This window comes from Lacerta agilis, chromosome 2, assembly GCF_009819535.1.
Source record: "Lacerta agilis isolate rLacAgi1 chromosome 2, rLacAgi1.pri, whole genome shotgun sequence".
In the NCBI taxonomy this organism is placed as follows: domain Eukaryota; kingdom Metazoa; phylum Chordata; class Lepidosauria; order Squamata; family Lacertidae; genus Lacerta; species Lacerta agilis.
This window is the reverse complement of record NC_046313.1, coordinates 34,827,844-34,847,754: the sequence shown is the minus strand read 5'-3', so window position 1 is coordinate 34,847,754 and position 19,911 is coordinate 34,827,844. Positions and strand designations below refer to the sequence as shown.

At 42.4% G+C, this 19,911-nt stretch overlaps 1 protein-coding gene across 3 annotated transcripts in view; it reads left to right on the top strand.

Moving 5' to 3' along the window:
• Positions 1-19,911, top strand: part of GAS7 (growth arrest specific 7) — a 131,741-nt gene that overhangs the window by 100,021 nt on the left and 11,809 nt on the right. For all 3 annotated transcript variants that reach the window (XM_033139478.1, XM_033139479.1, XM_033139481.1), the window contains exons 3-7: positions 1,733-1,810; positions 4,268-4,353; positions 9,608-9,661; positions 16,506-16,595; positions 18,478-18,593. In XM_033139478.1, the coding sequence (XP_032995369.1) occupies positions 1,733-1,810; positions 4,268-4,353; positions 9,608-9,661; positions 16,506-16,595; positions 18,478-18,593 (424 nt within the window). The remainder of the gene's footprint in view (positions 1-1,732; positions 1,811-4,267; positions 4,354-9,607; positions 9,662-16,505; positions 16,596-18,477; positions 18,594-19,911) is intronic.

Here is a 19,911-nt window from a genome sequence, read left to right as displayed (position 1 = left end):
CCTACTGTTGGAGATTATCATTTGAAAGTGACTGCTGTGATTCCTTGTTTAACTCTTGTTTGTTGCCCAAATATCCCCATGCATTGTGAAAACCTGAAGGATGCAAAACCTAAAAGAGAATCTTCCTTCCTTCCTTCCTTCCTTCCTTCCTTCCTTCCTTCCTTCCTTCCTTCCTTTCTATGTTCATATATCTAAATAGAAAAGTTACAGGTAGGTAGCCGTGTTGGTCTGCCATAGTCAAAACAAAATAAAAAATAAAAAAATTCCTTTCAGTAGCACCTTAGAGACCAACTAAGTTTGTTATTGGTATGAGCTTTCGTGTCTGAAGAAGTGTGCATGCACACGAAAGCTCATACCAATAACAAACTTAGTTGGTCTCTAAGGTGCTACTGGAAATTTTATTATTATTATTATTTTTGTTCCTAAATAGAAATGGTTACAGGTGGGTAGCCGTGTTGGTCTGCCATAGTCAAAACAAAATAAAAAATTCTTTCCAAACTTAGTTGGTCTCTAAGGTGCTACTGGAAAGAATTTATTTTGTTTTGACTAAATAGAAATGTTAGAGACATTTACTCAGTCTGCAATCCATTTGTTGAATGGATGCAATTCAGTGTAGGGGGGAAATGTGTTCCGAAGAAAAGGAGTCCAGGAGAAAAGAAATATGGCTTCCAATGAACTTTGTGTGTACAACTCTTCTATACTGACTAGCAGCAGTGTACACTGAATAACAGTCTTTCTGTTAACCTCCAACATGTATTAAACCCTGATTGTAGTTACTTGTTGTGAAGGAAAGATACTCTGCATGTTGGTCAATCTGCTCTTTACTCTGCATATTCCATGGGTTGCAAAACAAAATTCAAGGCCTTGGCTCTGATGAATAGTGACTCAAATTAATGATCTGCTGCTGTGAGCCAAATGTAATGTTAACTATTAAAGCCCTGTACAGCCAAGGGCCTGGATACTTGAGGAATCTCCTTTTCCCACCCATGGACCTGCCCATACATTGAGATCTTTAGAGGAGGCTCTCCTGGTTGTGTGCTGCAGCCTCCCGAAGTTCACAGCGTGGCATTCTGAAGAAACTTCTCCATAGTGGAGCCTAAATTATAGAATTCCCCTCACCTCTGAAATAAAGGAGGGAGCTCTTACGAATTTTCAGTGCCTGCTAATGTCTTATCTGTTCACTTGTGCAATTGATGGGTATTAGTACTGATCTTGAGGTCTTAAGTTATGGTCTCCTGGTTTTATTGCTGGAATTTCTTATTGTATTTTTAATATGCTGATAGTATCGCAGCCTTCTCCTGAATAATGGATAATAAATATTTTAAATGAAACAAATACAAATTAAGCATCTTCTGGTAATAAGGTTGCTGAGTATCATAAAGGCATACCTAAATGGGAGCTTCAGCTTTTCTGACTATCACAAGACTGGGTGCTTCAGTTGTACACACCTGATAGGTATGAAACCACAGTGCTGTGTTGGTTCTGTGGAGTGGCTTCTTTCAGTAAGTGTGAGGATTGCCTGAGGGGAAGGCTCTTAAGTGATGCCATCTGAAAGGATTGCCCTTAAGTTTGGGAGCATTATATAAAGCAGCACAGAACAGGAGTTAACCCTCTCTTATCTGATGTGGGTGGACATTTATTGGGTCCACTTTGGGGGACGGACAGACAGGAAATCTTTCTTGTATATATTGGTGATTCTGACTGCACTCACATCAATGTTGTTTTTGAACAGAGACTACTTGGGAGCGGCCAAGCAGCGTGCCCGGGACACCAAAGAGCCCTGTGACACAGAAGAACTCCTTGCCTACAGGTAGGGGGCAAATTAGGCGGCGTGCATAGATTTCCTGAAATAAACACGCATACACTCTTCACGGTTTGTACTGAAGTGGCTAATACCTGTGAGATCTCCATTGATTGGTATTTAAAGTGGTGCTTGGAGGGTAGTGCATGGCACTTCCTTGGTCAAGTTATGGCACATGAAGGACATGTGGTTTTTTCCAAAAGTCCCCTACAAAGTCCCCTACAAAATGTGGCAGTGGGGGAGCCTGAAAAGCTAAAATTTATGAATTACAGGTTGGCAGTTCAAATCCCCGCAACAGGGTGAGCTCCCATTGTTCGGTCCCAGCTCCTTCCAACCTAGCAGTTCAAAAGCACATCAAAGTGCAAGTAGATGAAAAGGTACCACTCTGGTGGGAAGGTAAACGGCATTTCTGTGCGCTGCTCTGGTTGTGCCAGAAGCAGCTTAGTCATGCTGGCCACATGACCTGGAAAAACTTTCTGCGGAAGCGGACAAACGCCGGCTCCCTCGGCCTTTAATGCAAGATGGGTGCCGCAACCCCAGAGTCATTTGCAACTGGACTTAATTGTCAGGGTCCCTTTACCTTTACAGCAATATGAATGTACTAGAGGATGCTGTCCCCACCTGCTCTGCTTGCTAACCCTTGGTCAACCCGCTTTACTAAGTCTCTTTCCCTGTCCCCACATTTCACCCAGTCCTTTGCTCAGCCTCCCACAAACACACACCCTGTTCTGTCACAGCTTGTTAAATGTTTAATGGAGAGGTGGGTGCTTTAGAGAGCCATTTGCCAAACTGCTCTCTGAAGTGCCTCCCACCCTCCTTTAAATGTCTCTCCAGATATATTGGGGGGGGGGGTAAAGTTTTTTTCTATTTCGTTTTATAATGTGTATAAAACAGAGAGAACAATTATAACAACAAACAAAAAGTAAACGATGAAAAATGAAACAATAAAATCGTCACATAGAGCGAGTGGTTGGACATGAATTAAAATAACAAAGTCCCAAGTAAAGACATCAACTTTTATCAGAACATAAAAGTACAGTTCCAGATTTCCCAGGCTTGTGACGAGGGCTGCCTTGAAAATGACGGTTCCGCTGTATATGCGATAAAGGAATGCCAAATCATATCAAAAGTGTCTGGAGGTTCTAGTCTTTGTCAAAATCTCAAATTATGTCTGATTTTCTACATTACTGTATACCTATATTCCAGAGTGAGCAGTACCAAGCACCCAGTGTAAGATTTTGGGCTGTTTCTCCATTGAGTTGCAATTACTATTTGTGCTGCCAAGACCAAATCTTCTGGCAATATTTTACATTTGTATCATAAAAATACTCAGTAACACTAATTTTGGACAACAAACAATTGTTTCCTTAATAATATTTATCATTTCTGTCAGAATTAAATTCCAAAAATCTTGCTCCTACTGACAATTCCCACCATAAATGATAATACATACCAAGTTAATTGCAGCCCCTCCATCAATTAGGTGATATAGAAGAAAACATTTTTTGAGATTTGCAAAGGAGTGTGATGCTACCTGTTAAGAGGTAATGTTAAGAGGTTTTCCATAAGCAAACTGCGAACAGATTTTAAGGGGCGCAATTCCCAGATATTTTATTTCCGGTCCTTGGGAAGAATTTGTGTGCCAGCATCTAGTTCCCATATCTTTTAAAGGGGTTCCATATATCCGTAAGCTATATTATGCAATATAGAATACAGTTCAGAAACTAATCCTTTCCCCTCTCTACCCATTGTGCTTAATAAATTTTCAAGTTGTGTTAAGGCTCTCAGAGCTTTTGTTTTTACATGTTCTTTTATAATACTCCAGAGATGTATAATGGCAGGGAAGAAGGCTCAGAGAATGGTTTGCCAAGCCATCCTTCTGCAGGGTCTTCTACCCGTCTTTAAACATTGCTCCTTCCTCATCTGCTCGCCTGGCTGCTTGCCCGTTCGCCTGCCTGCTGTTCTGTCATCATGCTGTAGTTGGTGTGGCTGCCTGTTGGCGGCTATGCAAACTACAGCGTGATGACAGTTTTACTTTCAAAAATATAGAGACATACTGAATTTTATTGCATAAATTTCTTGAGATAATCAGATATTTCATTTAAAGTGGAGTTGCCTGACCTTGCTACAGAGTTTAAGCAGGCTTGTGTTTTTACATAAATAGTTGATCTATCTCAATAATGTCTTTGCAATTGATGTGTTCTAGTTGCTAAAATTGCTGCCTGCTTGCATGTATTTCTGCATAGATCGATCAATTGATATATTATGTATTTCTGCAGAGTGTGTTTCATGTAGACTTGCTGTATTTGTGGTGACATTTTGAATTATACATTTACACTTGGTCATGTATGCCAGGTAAATTACTTAATTTTGACGAAGAACCTCAGAGATGGTAAATCCATTTTCCCCCCATCTTTTTGAATTACACCAGCTTCTCCTTTTAAACTTTGTATCTTTTCTTTACAGTGAATGGGTATCACATACCAGGAACTTTGGTACCCCAACTAGAACCAAGCCACATGAGTCTCCGCAAAGTCGGCTGTGACCCCCATGTAAGCACAGAAAATATTCCTGTATGTAGATGAAGGCTTTTGTTTTCTATGATTGTTTAGAAATAGTGCTTGTGGATACTTCCAGTGGGATGAAGGACTGAAAGCAGTCTTCGTTCACTTAGATGTGCAGCAATGATAGTTCAGTCTTTTAGTCCAAATTGTGCTGTGAACCTCAAAGTCTTTGTATTCCTGAACACACACACACTCTCTCTCCCCTCCCCCTCCCTCCCCCCCTTCTATTTTTATCACTGGAAGCTCTTATTGATCTTTCTCAACTTTAGCCATCTGTGATCATTTTGTAGTATGCAGTTTTTTGGGCTAGGTATCCAACATGCTTTCTTTTTTGTCAACATTGAATTGGAATTTGTTGCACTTCTTGTAGCTGTTTGAGTGAGCATCCTCTTGCTATTGTACTATGAGACACTATAATCAAGATGATTTTTATTATCCATGCATTCTTTCCTTAATCTTGGAAAATTACAGCTATATTTCATAGCAATGCATTCCATGCTGTCTTGAAGTCTCCTTTACCCACTACTGGAGAAAAAATTAACCAACTTGTTAGAAGTTTTTTTGTAGGGTTCCCCCCCCCCCCCCGAAATATGTGAGTTAAATCTTAGGTCTTAAACATTCTAGAGCTTTATTTTTTCCACTCAATTCAGATATGCTGAATATTTGTATAGCTCTACCCCTCTTGCCATTAAAGCCTGTTATATAATTTGGGCTGCTTCCACACTGGTCACTTATAGTGGAACAACCATGCTTTGTTCACTCACTGTTTATGGGATGTCTGCATAACATGGTGATCAAACATCCTCCTCCCATGCTTTCTCTATTCAGCTTCCATTTCTGGGGGGTTGTTTTTTTTAAAGAACTCCGAAAAATCTGGTTTTTTATTTGTTTGGGGTTTTTCTTATCACAATGTAAGCCCTGTGCAACATATCCCATGTAGGTGATCAATCACACAGCTGTTCTGGCTTATACAAGCCAGTTATGGCCTTCATAGATTTTGTTCTAGCAATTTCCTTCTCCATAGTTTGTCTCATCTGCCTCGGAATCAGCTCTATCACTTTAACTGTTCCCTTCTCAAATAGCATTGCTTTTGTATTCCTTTCCTCTCTCCACAACCATGCACATCCCAACTTGCAGTACATCCCACACAATGGTCCCAATGAAAATTGCTACACACAGTATTTGGAGTTGGGGAAGGAGTGGCTTCCCACTCGGCTATAGAATGTTATTTGGATTCCAGACATTGCTGTCCCACCTACGGCTTAAAGCAGAACAGGACTGCTTGCATACTGCTTAATTGTCACCATCTGTAAGCGTTCTTGGTTACTGATGCTTTTCTGCTGTCTAAGAAAATATACAGATTTACCTTTGCAAACAGCATTTGTACAAGTACAAGCTACTGTTCACTGTAGCTTCCAACAACTAATTAACATTATTTGGGGTCCTCTGGAAATTGATAAGGCATGGCAGCTGGACATAGCTGAATTATGAAGAGCTAGCATGTGAGTGAATACAGTGTTGAACCCGAGATCCAAATCTCTGTTAAGTCATTCATGTGTGTTTAAATAAATCTGGTCATTTAAAGCCACGAGCTCGCAAAAGGGCTTTGGCAAGTTGCTGTTTCAAGCCTTAGTTTCTGTTCTGTAAAAGAGTTTATAATAGTCATAGTATAGCTGTGAGGCAAAGCATACTGCTACTCATAGAATATTGCTTTCTCCCAGTTCTCTGTGCTTTAAGGAATCACGTAGGCCAATTTCGCAAATGATGCTAAAATTGAATTTTGCATTTCTCCTCCCCACCCCTCACTGATTTTTTTGCATTTCCTGTATCTGTACGTTCAGTTTGAAAAGCCACATTAAGTCCGGGTTGTTGTTGATGTTGTTTTTTAAAAAAACAAAAACCAGCTTTCTTCAATCTTATTCTACACTAACGATGATTAAAAAATGTTCCTGGGCAGGGACTCACACATTTCTGTTCATCGCTTGATGACTGTAATATCAAGTACTTTCTTGTATTGTGCAAACAGCCATCGCAGATCAAACGGCACTTTCATATCTGCTGACATCATTTCAGCGCAATATGTTCCAGCTGTGTTTGCAGCTCATAACATTTATTTTGTTTTTATCCCACCCATCCTCCTGAGATTTGAATGAAAATGAGCATGTGCACAGCAACTCTGTGCAGGGGGGCTGGGAAGACAAGATAGTGACTTGCTCAAGACAACCCAGGGAGGAATGTAGCTGAGCGGAGATTATAACCTGCACCTTCCCTGTATAAACCCAATACTGGAGCCACTGCCATGAAGTCATTGAACTAGCCATTCCATGGGGAAGGGCCGTAGCTCAGTGTTAGGGCATCTGCTCTGCATGCAGGTGGCCCCAGATTCAATCCCCACCATCTCTGGGTAGGGTTAGGGGAAAGACTCCCTACCAGAATCCTGGACAGCTGCTGCCGGTTAGAGAAGACAGTAGTGAGCTAGAATCTAGATGACCTAGAGGTGTGACTCTGTATAAGGCTGCTTCCTGTGTTCCTATGGGTGAGGTGTACGTGCATGTGTGAGAGTAGTTCACAAAAAAACTCTTAAGGGCTGACTTAAAAGTGTTGCAAAATGTCAGAGAAGAAAGTGTGCATTGATAAGACAGTTATTTGTTACGTGAACATGGTTCGGAAAATGTTTCTGCTTTCAGTTCACTGAGCCCTGCTTGAGTCAAGCAGGTCATATCTGAGAACATGGAAAACTTGGTTTTAAAAGCTCTGAGGACCTTGTAGACTGTGTGGGTGCTTTTTGTCTCTTCTTCTTCCCTCTCTCATTCCCTCCCCTTCCTCCCCTTAATGATGCCACCAGGAAAGAGGTGAAGAATAAAACTAGATTTTGCATCATGTCTTCACTGTCTCTTGCTCTCTCTGAGGCTGAGAAGCCAGTTCTAAATTGTTGGCAAAGTTGTTCTCCTTTGCCCCGTGAATAGTTTGTTACCACACAGTAGTGTCTTTATGAAGGGAGGCAGAGGTAGTTGAGGAAGTAATTCACCTCTGCCTTTCGTAAGCCAGAGTATACAACACCTGTAGCGTTGTATATCTCACGTTGGAAACTCTTGGACCTTGATCTGTAGGTGATTCTTGCATGAGTCGACCTTGACCTGTGCTGCTGCTTCTTTGTAGTATTCTGGATGGTGATCTGTTTTGGATACTGGATCAAGAATATCTTAATGGTTTTAAGATCCCACTGATCTTTCCTAGTCTTACTTGAGGGCATGGCTGGTGGGTCCAGGGAACAGCTACTCTCTGACCTAATGGTTTTGCAGGTTCATAATTGGCTGCTTCAGCAGACGTTGGGCAACAAGCCCGTAAGTGAATCAGCAGCTTGCAACACAGGTGAGTGCTCTTGTATTGGTTGTAGAGTGATCAGTGGGGAACCTAGTGGGCCCCCTGGAAAGCATGGAGCTGAGTGAGACCACGAATGCAGGATGCTTTGCTAATTTGACTTCAAGAAAGTAGCTGAAAGAATTTAAGGTGTGCCAGGGTTAACCAATAAAACTTGAGTGTTTTATTGTGCTCATGGACTTAAGATTTGCTACTGTGTCTAGCAGTTTATTATGAAAGTGCATTGTAGAGGGGAACTCCATAACATATTCCCCCCCCCCCTTAAAGATCAGGCTCAGGAGAGTTACAAGCAGCATCATTTATTTTGGAGAGGGGATGGTGATTTAGAGTTCTTCATTACACGCTTCTTCTTTCCGCAGGTGCTAGCGTCAGCTCTCCTTTTGCGGCTGGACCAATGCCAATCTGCTGTTTGGGGCATACTTTTTTGTGCTATGCGTGGGCAACTAATGCTAACAATGAGGGTTATTTAAAAATTTATTTACTTGCCTTGTCAACATGAGATTAGAACATCTGAGTGAAATGGACTCATTTTCAGATTCTGGATAAGCAAGAAGCTTCTTTTGAGGGGTATTGAAGGATTCCGTTTCACATATGTGAGGATATTTTAAAGAACAATAGCAGCTGTCTGTGGGGGACATAAAGAGAAAGGCAAGAAGGCTTGTGTTCAAATTGCACCATAGCATGTATCGACTGGTTTCTGGGAGAGATGTCTTAACTGTTGGAAAATGGTGCCTAAAGAAATTGTGGCATTTCTAGATCTCTGGAGTGTTGCAAATAAAAATTAAGGAGACATGCGTGGGACGGGGGACGGGGACTGTTCTCTCTCAGAGAGTGTTAAGGCAGTCTTCTTCCTATAATGAAGTTGTTGTGCTATGTTTGTCCTTGAGGTACTTTTTTGTTGCTCTGTGTAAAACTGGGCAATGTGGCATAATTATTTCTTTGTGAGAGATAACCCTGGTAAGGACTACAAAGGACAAAACCCCCATAAATAAAAGCAATAAGGTTACAATGAATGGTGAAGCAGGGCATGTTCCATCATTATTGTTAACTGTTGCACGGTAGCCTCAGACACAATGGCATGCCAAACAAACACTTCAAAATAGGTGGCTGCTGACTCCATGTGCTCTATACTTCTGTTTTGGGTCATTCCATTCGCTGTCAGTCTGATGCAGGTGGGTTTTTTGTTGTGTTGTTTTGATGCTTTTGCTAATTTGCAGATGGAGGCAGAAGGAAGCCTTGGGGATGCCTGCAGTGTGTTAGCAACAACACTGCAGAGACTTCCTCCTCACCTTGCTTCTTGACTCCCGGCTTTTAAAGCTGGAGTGAGGGGGAGCGGTGGGGCGAGCGGATGAGATGTGTGTGCAGTTGCGATATGAACCTAACAGCAAAAGAAGCCTTTGTGTACAGCAGCTGAACTGCATGCGAAACGTAAAGCAGAGCTTCCAATAACTCTTTAGGCACAGTAGCTAAAGAGCCCTGCTTCAGAGTTGGCACGCAGTGGAAGAGTTAATTCCAAAGCTAGGCACTGATTGGAAGGGGAGGTGTCGCCGTGTTTCGGATGAATTATCTGGCTGTACAGAGCTCGTGTGCTGCTTCGTGAGCACAGTGCAGGAGTCTCCCATGCAAGAGTTCAACTGTGACACCTCTGGGGCATGGAAAGCGGCTAAGCCAGAAAGCTGGGCAGAAGGGGGATCTCCTCCAATTTGGCTTGCACAAAGCACTGAGCACCCTTGCTTCCCACACACGCACACACAAACAAACAAACAAACAAACAAACACATACACCTTCCAATAACTCAGAATACATACCATGTCGGATGTGGAGTGCAGTTTTGACGATGCCTCTTGCCTCTCTCCTCAGAGTCCTGGGTCCCCCTCACCTACTCGAAAGCAGAACAAGGAGACCACGTTCACGGTAAGTAGAATCCCACCGTGATGATCACCAGTCCAGTTGCTATGGTGATCTAGTCACCAGAGCAAGTAGTATTGCAGGGCAGGAGAGCCGTCAGTCCGTCTGTGTATGTGTTGGTGTGTTGAATCCGTGTGAAAGGGTCTGCCTCATGTTTTCCAGATGTAAACACGGTGCCTGCTTTCCACAGCAGTAGCTGCACTGAAGCCATTTTTAAAAGGCTGGAGCTTGCAGAGAGCCTGTTAAAGGGAGACAGGAAAGAAATGTCAGAAAGCTAAAGGAGAGGGTGGGGGGCACTTCTTTCTGCTGTGATTTTTAAATTATAGTTGCAGCAGTGTTTCCTTTTGTTCAAAGTTGCTTCTGGGTAGATCAAGCAATTAATAGCCAATGAAGTCATCTTAGGAATGGAGTGTTCCTGTGGGCAGCACACACAATGATAAAAAAGTTAACAGTGAGGGTCTGGCTTCCTTTGCAGCTTTGATTGATGGCTGAAGGGGCTAAAGATCCATAGAAAGAAGAAGAATATTTTTTGAAAATATGCCCCGTGAAGTAGTATGCACTTTGGCTGAGGTCGCTAACATGCTAGATATTTCTCAGTAGGAGAGGATGAGATCCAAGCCTTTGAATCCTGGCAAACCTCTTTTCACTCTTTAAGTCCAAAAACTTATCCATTATTGCTCAGAAACCTGGCCCAGCCATCCGGGCTCCATGGTTAACAAAATATTTGATTTGATTGCAATGATTTGAGAGAGAGAGAGAGAGCACAGGGCGGGGGGGGGGGTGACATTTCCCTGTGGAAGTGTGAGGTTCGCTCTTTTGCTAGCTACAGCAGTGGAAAGGAATTTGTTGAAACAACATGACACATCTCAGTGTGAATTAGAGCACCGGGAGTGGTGGTGGAGAGAACATTAGGGGGGACGAGAATATGAGGTGGTGATTAGTGTCAGTGCTGTTTTTCTTTGTGACAGGATTGATGTTTGGTGCTGCCACTCAGTTTTTCCAGGTTTGAAATTTAGTTTGAATGTTTCATCAGTGTTTCCTTTGCCTCCTTCAACCCCCCCCCCCCCCCGTTTCACGGTTTGGGTTCTGTAAAACGAGAGAGAGAAAAAACACAAGCAAAAACTGCTTATTTGGTATGGGTGTTGGACTTCGGGGGGTTGTTGTTGTGGTTTTGCACTTTATGGAGCGGATCGCGAGAAATAATGCACTCTCTTAATGGCTTTACACTTATTCTGAGTTGAAAGGGACGTAAAGCAGCAACCTCAGATTTTGTGAGGGGCGCCTGGCGCTGTTTCCACATTTTTCGCTCCGTACTTCACCCCATCAACATGAAACGAAACAAAACCCAGAACTTAAAGGGGCTCCAGGGGGGTGTTACTGTAGAACAACTGGCTGTGTAAAGAAGACCTAGCTGTGGGGATAACCCCATTCAGTCAGAGGCAGTTGAAGAAATGGAAGCAGTGTGTTTTATCACTACTGCTCAGCTGCCATACCTGTAGTAACATAATTGAAGGCTGAAAGGGGTGATTACCTTAATCCTAAGGCACAATTACATTGCAGCTGGAGCTGGGGATGATTCAATCCATTGTGGTACCCTGGTTAGGCACCCCTGGGTTAAAGTGTTGTACTATGACTTGGGAGACCAGGGTTCAAAGCCCCAATAAGCCATGAAATTCACTGGACAGTGTTGGACCACCCACCAACTCTCTGCCTGACCGAATTCATGGGGTTGTTGTGAGCACCTTGGAGGATAGGCAGAATGAAATAAAAAATGTTGCTCTTTGTGAATGGCTTTGTCAAGAATCATTACTGCATTTTGGAAGTTCTTTGAGGCTATAGTAATATTTGGAATCATCCTCATAAGTCTGTATCATGGTTCTGAGTATCTGCATTAATATTGCACCTCCTGGGAGTTGCTGAAGGGTCAGCAACAGTGGTGCAGGTGTTTTTCTATATGGCCCATCTCATCCAAATGGCAAATGGATTCAAATGTTGCATCTGCCATGCAGTGTCCCGACCACAGTGAAATTATTTTTGGGCAGAACCATGCCACTGAGCTTGACCTGGAGAGGCAGCAAAGAACACACACATGCACGTACCACACCACAGGTTCTCTCCCACTCTTTTCCTCACTCGATTTTTGAGAAGGGATTTCTATTGGATGTCACAAAGAGTTTGCTTAGAATCATAGCATTGTAGAGTTTGAAAGGGACCCCAGGGGTCATCTACTCCAAAGCCCTGCAATGCAGGAAAATGCAGGCAGCCCATATGGGGATCGAACCCACAATCATGCTCTAGCCAACTGAGTCAACTGGAGTTGCATCTTTCTTCTGAGAAATATGTTATGAAGTGCCCTTTTCAGCTGACTGAATTCACACATAATGCCAAACTCCAAGGACTGGTTAGTTCACTTCACACGTCGTTGTCCTCCTCCTCCTCCTCCTCTCTCTGCCCCCTGTGCATCTCAGTCTAGGACTTTTGTCTGTAGTTTAGAGGCCAACCAAAGTTGGTCTTGATGTTGGAAATGCCAAATTATGGTTTGTGCTTCCAGTAAAGTGGGATTACGAGATATGCAGGGCAGCACAATCAGTCATTTGACTTTTCTGACACCGAGGCAAACTGTTGTTTGCCAATAAACCACAGTCAAAAGTCCTTCACAGCACATAGGAGTAGTCATAAGCTTGGGGGGGCTCATTCCTGTTGCACCAAACTGTGGTTTAGCTTTATGTGTGAACGCAGCCATTTTTCTCATGGGTAATATACAGAAGTTACTAACATTCTGGGGATAGTGGGTGAGAGAGGAGAAATCTTAATTGTGTTTCACAACTGAAGTAATACATATAACCATATAAACCAGTTTTTCCTCAAAATTGAGTTCCCAGCTGTTGTTGGACTACAACTCCCACCATCCCTAGCTAGCAGGGCCAGTGGTCAGGGATGATGGGAGCTCTAGTCCAGTGTTTTTCAAACACTGTTCCGTGGCACACTAGTGTGCCGCGAGATGTTGCCTGGTGTGCCGTGGGAAAAATTGAAAAATTACTTTATATATAGTCAATATAGGCACAGAGTTAAATTTTTTAACATTTTTTAACATTTTCTAATGGTGGTGTGCCTCGTGATTTTTTTCATGAAACAAGTGTGCCTTTGCCCAAAAAAGGTTGAAAAACACTGCTCTAGTCCAACAATAGCTGGTGACTCAAGTTTGAGAGACACTGATCTAAAAAGATAGGCATGTAAGACCATTAAGTCCGAGGTCTAAAAATTACCTAGCTTCTTCCTGTGACACGAATGCTCCTTTATATGGTGATCCTTGTTCCTCTTCCAGTTTTCTCTGCTGCAGCACACAGGACTTAAAAGATCTGTCTCACATATACACTCCCAGTGTGGCATTTTCTCATCCAGCAGTTTGGATGGGAAATTGTGCTCTTAAAACTTGGTCACATCCAGGGGAAATATTCTGGTAAGAAGTTTTAGCAGAAATTTGAAACATCTGGAAATGTCTCCAAACCATGTTGTACTGTAGGCAAGTGATAATCCACCATGCAGCGACACCCTTCAGGTGCCAACAAGTGCTAAAATATATATATTTTAAAACCCTCTCTGCTGAAAATGAAGCAACTTGACCTTTCTGGCAATTGACAACCTCATGAGGGGCTTCGAGTTACATACGTTGGATGTGGTTCTTTGCATTCCAGTGTCTCATAACTTCTGTGATCCCATCCTACGACTTGAATGAAACACTCTTTCTTTCGTGTTACCATTCCAGTTTTGATGGATGTTCATTTTTCTCCCTGCCAAAAAGTAAAATAACAGTTCTGCTTGTTGCCATTTAACAAGAGCAACTCCAGTGCACGCTCTGTTAGCATTGCCAGCAAGGGCACTTCTTTTTCTGTGACGTTGCTATTCAGGTTGTAACCAATTTCTGGCTACATTTGGATGATCGTATCTATACTTAAGGGAGCCAAGTTATGAGCAAGCCTCTTGCCCACACATTCAGCACCTTTGCTCCTTTTCAATGAGCCACAATTTAAACCAGGAAGTCTCGAATTAATCTTAGCTTTTGGTTTTCATCCAACCTGGGAAACTCTGGTTGCTAGCATCAGAACAAGCCAGGGTATTCAACTATGAATTGAAGTTTAATATCCTGGCTTGTTCCAAGGTTTTCCTGGTTCAGACTTAACAGGAAACTGTAGTTAGTTAGAAGCTTCCTCATTTAATTATAGCTTGTACCAAAGGAAGGGGCAAGAAAGGAGGAAAAGGCTCGTTCATATCTTGGTTTATTAAACCAAGATATGATTGTCTGAATCAGCTCAATGGTTTTTCAGTCTTCATATTACAGAATCACCTTTGACTGCTGGACACCTTGACTTCTTTGTGCATGTGTTCCATCTGGCTATCGGGTCAAGCCAATTTTCTAGGTCTTTTGTAGTGTTTCAAGCTATACCCTGGAAAAAGTGAAGCAAATCCAAATGCATTGTCAGCACAGCTACAACAGAAAAGATATACAGTACAGTGGTACCTCTGGTTACGAACTTAATTCGTTCTGGAGGTCCGTTCTTAACCTGAAACCGTTCTTTACCTGAGGTACCACTTTAGCTACCGTAATGGAGCCTCCCACTGCCGCCGTGCTGCCGGCTTGCAATTTCTGTTCTCATCCTGAGGTAAAGTTCTTAATCCGAGGTACTACTTCCGGGTTAGTGGAGTCTGTAACCTGAAGTGTTTGTAACCCGAGGTACCACTGTACCTTTTACTGTCCCAGTTGTCTGTTGGGCATTGCCTATTGCAAGTTCACACATGCCCGTAATCTGAATAGCTTTGTCTGGGCAATTGAGCCTATTAACACAAGTAGGTGACATGGGGCTGTGCACAGTGTCCCCACTCACAGTGTCCCCTTCCCTGCTTTTCCATGTCCTTGGCCTCACTGTTTTGGTTGGGAATGGCGTGAATTAGGCTTCCATTTGTGTTACTTGAACACGTGGCACAGTTCAAGCGAACACATGCAAATAGCCTCCTTTATACCTTCTTCACTCTGCATGGGACAATTGGAAACAGCGAAGATATGGCCAGTGCATGGGGTGATTATTGGGACTGGGATGGGATGTGCAGCCCCCTGCCTTCTGCTTGTATTAATATTTCTTGCATTGGTATATTTAAGAAGTTGGTGCTTTTTTAAAAAAAATGTTTTTCTTATATATATGGAAGTATGTTTGCTCATCAACCCAAGCCGTTGTGTGGTTCTATAGAAAGGAGGCAAGTCTAACCTCTCCTCCACATTTCTGAGAACATTTAGTTAGAAACACATTTTTCTTTGAACTATGTGTTCTTTCCCCATCTACCTCCAACACTAGAGCAAACATCTTTGTTTCAAAAAGAGAGAAGCAGGCTCTTCCTCTCCCCTGGCAGGAAAATGGTGACATTTGAACAAGGCTTCTCCTCTTTTTTCCCCTTCAATGAGTGAGGTTATCAAGGTACCCTACAACAGGACTGGGTTTAGTGCCACCATAACAATAAGGAGATAGGCACCTGTACATCCTTGATTTTGTCCTCGTGTTATTAGGAGAATCACACACACATGTCCCAAGTCCCCTTACAGGGCCAAGAGATTCATAGCTTAAAATAATTGTATGCAATAACTTGATTATCCTTTACCTCCCAATTTTTTTGAGTGCTTGCAGATTATATATTTAATGTCCCCTACAGCTTCTTGATAGTGCTTTCTGTTTGTCAAGTACACTGTCAACAACACAGTAAGGGCATTTAAGGGGGTCTTTTTGGTCACTCTCTAACTAGGAAGCTTCACCAAAGCTCAAGCCCACTAATCTCTCTAAACCGTTGAGAACTTTGCATTTTGGCATGCGTTATAGTATATGTTTCTAGTCCCAAGATGAAGCAGTTGGGTGGATTATAAATTTAAATAAATGCTTTCTGTCAGGCTTCATGAATTAAATTAGTGAATTATGGATCCAGAGAGGAATAATTTTCAGTTGCACTTTAAAAAAAAAAATGCATTGAAGTGCAACATCTAATATGAGTCTAACCATGCCGCTTAAAGACAACGATTTTATTATTAATCTGGTTTTCTCTCCGTTGTGTCCATTAGCTTCACAGGGACTTTCTGTGTACTTCTGGCATAGGCTGTTGTGTAAAATTTGGTTTTCCATTTGTACGATCCCTTAGGCAGCTTTAACTCATTTAATGACATCCGGTCCATGTTAGAAATGGTTTTACCTAGAGTTGCTACTAGATTTCACCAAAAAGTGAAATGATAAGACAAACATGGAGGTTCCTGTTTGGGTGAATCATTTGAGGAATTTTCGCAGAGGCAAACATTTTTAGTGAAGTGGTTGCCTTTTGAATTTCATCACTAAAGTGAAATTGCAAGGCAAACAAGAAGGTTTCTGTTTAGGAGGAACATCCATACAATTTTGAGGGTAGTAAGATTTAAACTGCCCCACTTCCCTGGCAGTAAATCCCATTGGATTCAATGCATGCTTGGACTTGAGCTTAGAAGTAAGTCCAAGTAGACATAGCTAGGACTGCGCTTTTAGTCCAACAATATGTACTGCACATTCTTAGTTTTATCCTCCCTCTTCTTTTAAATAAAAGAAGCAGGCATGCAGGGTTTGATGATGAGAGATCCTGTGTTGCTTAAGAGTCTGCTTCCTAGATATTGCAGCGACTTTCAACCACTCAAAATCTCTTACATCTGCGTTCTGTGACATCTCCTGGTTAAAGTGAGCATTACATTCAGCAAGCACCTAAGCCAGCTGTGTTGCATTTATGCAGCTTTTGTTTACATGTTCCTGAACTGCTTTGCATGTCCAACGTATTCCTCTTTCCTTTTTGTCAGATAAACTGTGTGACGTTCCCCCACCCTGACGCAATGCCAGAGCAGCAGTTGCTGAAACCTTCTGAATGGAGCTACTGCGATTATTTCTGGGTAAGTGAGCAGCCACCCATATGCTCTTTACTGCAGCAACTGGGATTCATACAGTACGTAGCATATTGCTAAAATCTCTGTTAGCAAACATGTTGAAATCCAAGCTTGGAAGGAGGTGCATAAGATGTTGGAGAAGTTGTTTCCCCACCTCCACAACCTAATTGCATTGCAGCCGTATTACGCAAGACCGGATGACTACAATGGGCTCCTATGTTGAGTCATATTCTGGGGCTTGTAACCCCTGAAGCCAGCATCATACCAATCAGGGCAGCACGTATGTGCTCATGCACCATCTTCCTGATTTGCTGCCATCCCACCTGGCCTTTCCCTCTATAAATCCATTGTGTTAAAGTGTAGCCCAGGCATAGGCAAACTCGACCCTCCAGATGTTTCGGGACTACAACTCCCATCATCCCTAGCAAACAGGACCAGTGGTCAGGGATGATGGGAATTGTAGTCTCAAAACATCTGGAGGGCTGAGTTTGCCTATGCCTGGTGTAGCCATTATTCCCCTTTCTTATCTTAAGGAGCAAGACCTTTCCAGAAAAGGGTCTGGGGTCCCCAGGATGCTGGGATGAGCTCTCTCAATGAGTTGATTGTTGATTGGTTGGCCTGGAGAGCTGGATAGTAATAAGGTACAGTAGTAATAAATTATCTGAGCATGGACTTTAGTTTTGGATTACAGTATACACATCCTTTAGCTTTTCTAAAAAATTTTTGGAGTAGATAAGTTTTAGAGAAATAAGAGAATTCCCTGCAACTTCAAATGTAATGATAACTTTAGAGGAGAATAGTATAAGGAACAAGATGGCCAAACTACTTACACTGAACAAAACTCACGAGTAATCATCACCCGAGAACCCACAGCCCAATTGGACTGGAGCCCTGTTATGTAATAAGTGCTTAGCATAATTCGGCTCCAACATGATGTTCTTCATTCAGACACAAATGGTTGAAAGGGGAAAGGGAATTTGCAAATATTTTATAAGGGTAGGATGTAGTTTTCCTACACCCAGAATATTTGTGGTTGAGGGGCAGGTGTATTTTTATTTTTATTTTGTAAACAATAAAATTAGATGATTTAGACTTTCTTGATTAAAAAAAAAAAGTGTGGTTGTCTTCACAGAGCATGAGGACAGAGGGGAGTTCAATTGAGTTCCATGCATCCGAGGAACCATTTTGTTTTCTCTTTTACATTTCATGTGATATTTCCAAGTGCATGCAAAACACTAGATGTACAGCATCAGAATTCTCTTGCACAACTAGAGGTTGCCAGAAATGCAAACCTTGCAGTATCCACTGTGCAATATTGCCCTGCGGGGATAAAGAAGCAGTAGGGAAACAAATAACAAATAAGGAGGGTGGGGGTGTATAGAAAAGAGGTAGGAACTGTCCAGGGAGCAAGGCTTGTGTCACAGGCCCTTATGTGCCAGGAGGTATTCTGAGTAAGAGTCTGGGGAGAAGAAGCCTATATGCCAGTTTGTAAAAAAAAAAACCACATGTGGCTAGTTCTGACCTTGGTCTTTGTCCCTGCCACAAGCATGGGTTGTTTTTCTCCCTTATATTAATACTGTCAATTCTTATTAACACAGAATCTGCTGCTGTTTAACTACCTGTTTCATGTATGCCAGAGCAGCCTCTAGTGGTATTTGCCGGAAATTCTGCTAGCTCTATTGAAGTCGTCTTTAAAGATCCGCTAGCAGCTGTTGTATTTGTTGCATTAGGCAAAAAATATCCCGAATAGAATTGCCAGCTTGGGGGCGTTTCAGGTAATTCTTAGCCCACTTTCAGATATCTGCTGCATGCCGGAGCTGCTGAGTGCTTTGGCACATCTTCTGACGCCTCTAGTGTGGCATATATTCTAACCGCACATTTCCTTTAGACTGATAAGAAGGATCCTCAAGGAAACAGCACCGTCTCGGGATTTGAAATTCTTCTTCAGAAACAACTGAAAGGAAAGCAAATGCAAAAAGAGATGGCGGAATTTATTCGCGAAAGGTAACTTGGAAATTCAGTTCCTCTTTCATTGGTTTCTGTCTCCATTAGTGAGACACCTGCTTACGTTAGTCCCTTAGTAAATACAGCGGTGCCTCTGCTTACAAACAGGATCCGTTCCGGAGTTCCGTTCGTAACCCGTGACGTGTGTAACCTGAAGTGCCGCGTCTGTGCATGTGTGCAATGCAATTTGGCGCTTCTGTGCATGCGTGTGATGTCATTTGCGTATGCGTGAACCACCAAACCCGGAAGTAACGCGTTCCGTTATTTCCGGGTTCGGCGCGTTCGTAACCTGCGTTGTACGCATCCTGAAGCATTTGTAACAAGAGGTACGACTGTAACTTGCTTTCACTTAAGCACACCCGGTCTTGAAAATTTGGAAGGAGAATACTAGCATGGATGGGTTCCTTGGCCTGTTCTGTCTTGACTACTTTATATTCCTACAGACTACCAGCAGTATCATCTTCTCACTTTCATAAGCTCGTTTATCTAAACCTTTGCAAATGGTTTATCCAAACATGAACACACGGCATTTATATTCAACAAAAGGATCAACAACTAACAAGTTTTTCAGTCGGCATTGTGTATGGGGTTCTGGGCCAAATTCAGCAATTTGTGACTATGTTAGCACCGTAGAAATGCTCAGTTTTAGAAAGCAGGCGCCTAATTTCAGCTGGCAACTAATGCCAGAAGGCTCAGTTGATGTGTCTGATCCAGTTTCCCAGCCATACAGTTCTATAGCTTGGATCCTATCTTTCCTTCTGTGAAAGGAATAGAATTCACCCTCATGGAATGGGACTTTTACATCTTCTGCAGCCTGTACCCATCAAAAACCTGCTCCTGGTGATTGGAAATGGTGTGGAAAATTTTGCAAATGGAACAGGGAGACAGTAGAAGTCCCTTACCATACATGAATGGAGAAGCAACATCTATATGCCCAGAATTGCTCTTTATAACATTTGTCTATATGCCCAGAGTTGCTCTTCTTAAATGGAAGGACTTCAGAGAAGGATCTTAGATCCAGTGAAGTCTTTGGCTGACAGAAGGTGGGGAGGTGATTTAAATAAATAAATAAATATCTCTATACACACACACCTGGGACCTCTTCCATGCTATTCCAGAAAGTCCACCTACCCTCTAGAGTTCACAAGGGCTGTATTGGGAAGGGGGGGGGGTGTGAGCAAAAATGACCTCCCCTAGTATTTTTCTGCAGGATTGTCCTGTAAACAAAAAATAAGCTCACAGGATCTCTATTTTCATCCCTGTGTCTCCAGAAATCATAAAGCTGGGTTGTCGGATTTAAGAAATTCTGGTTGCAACC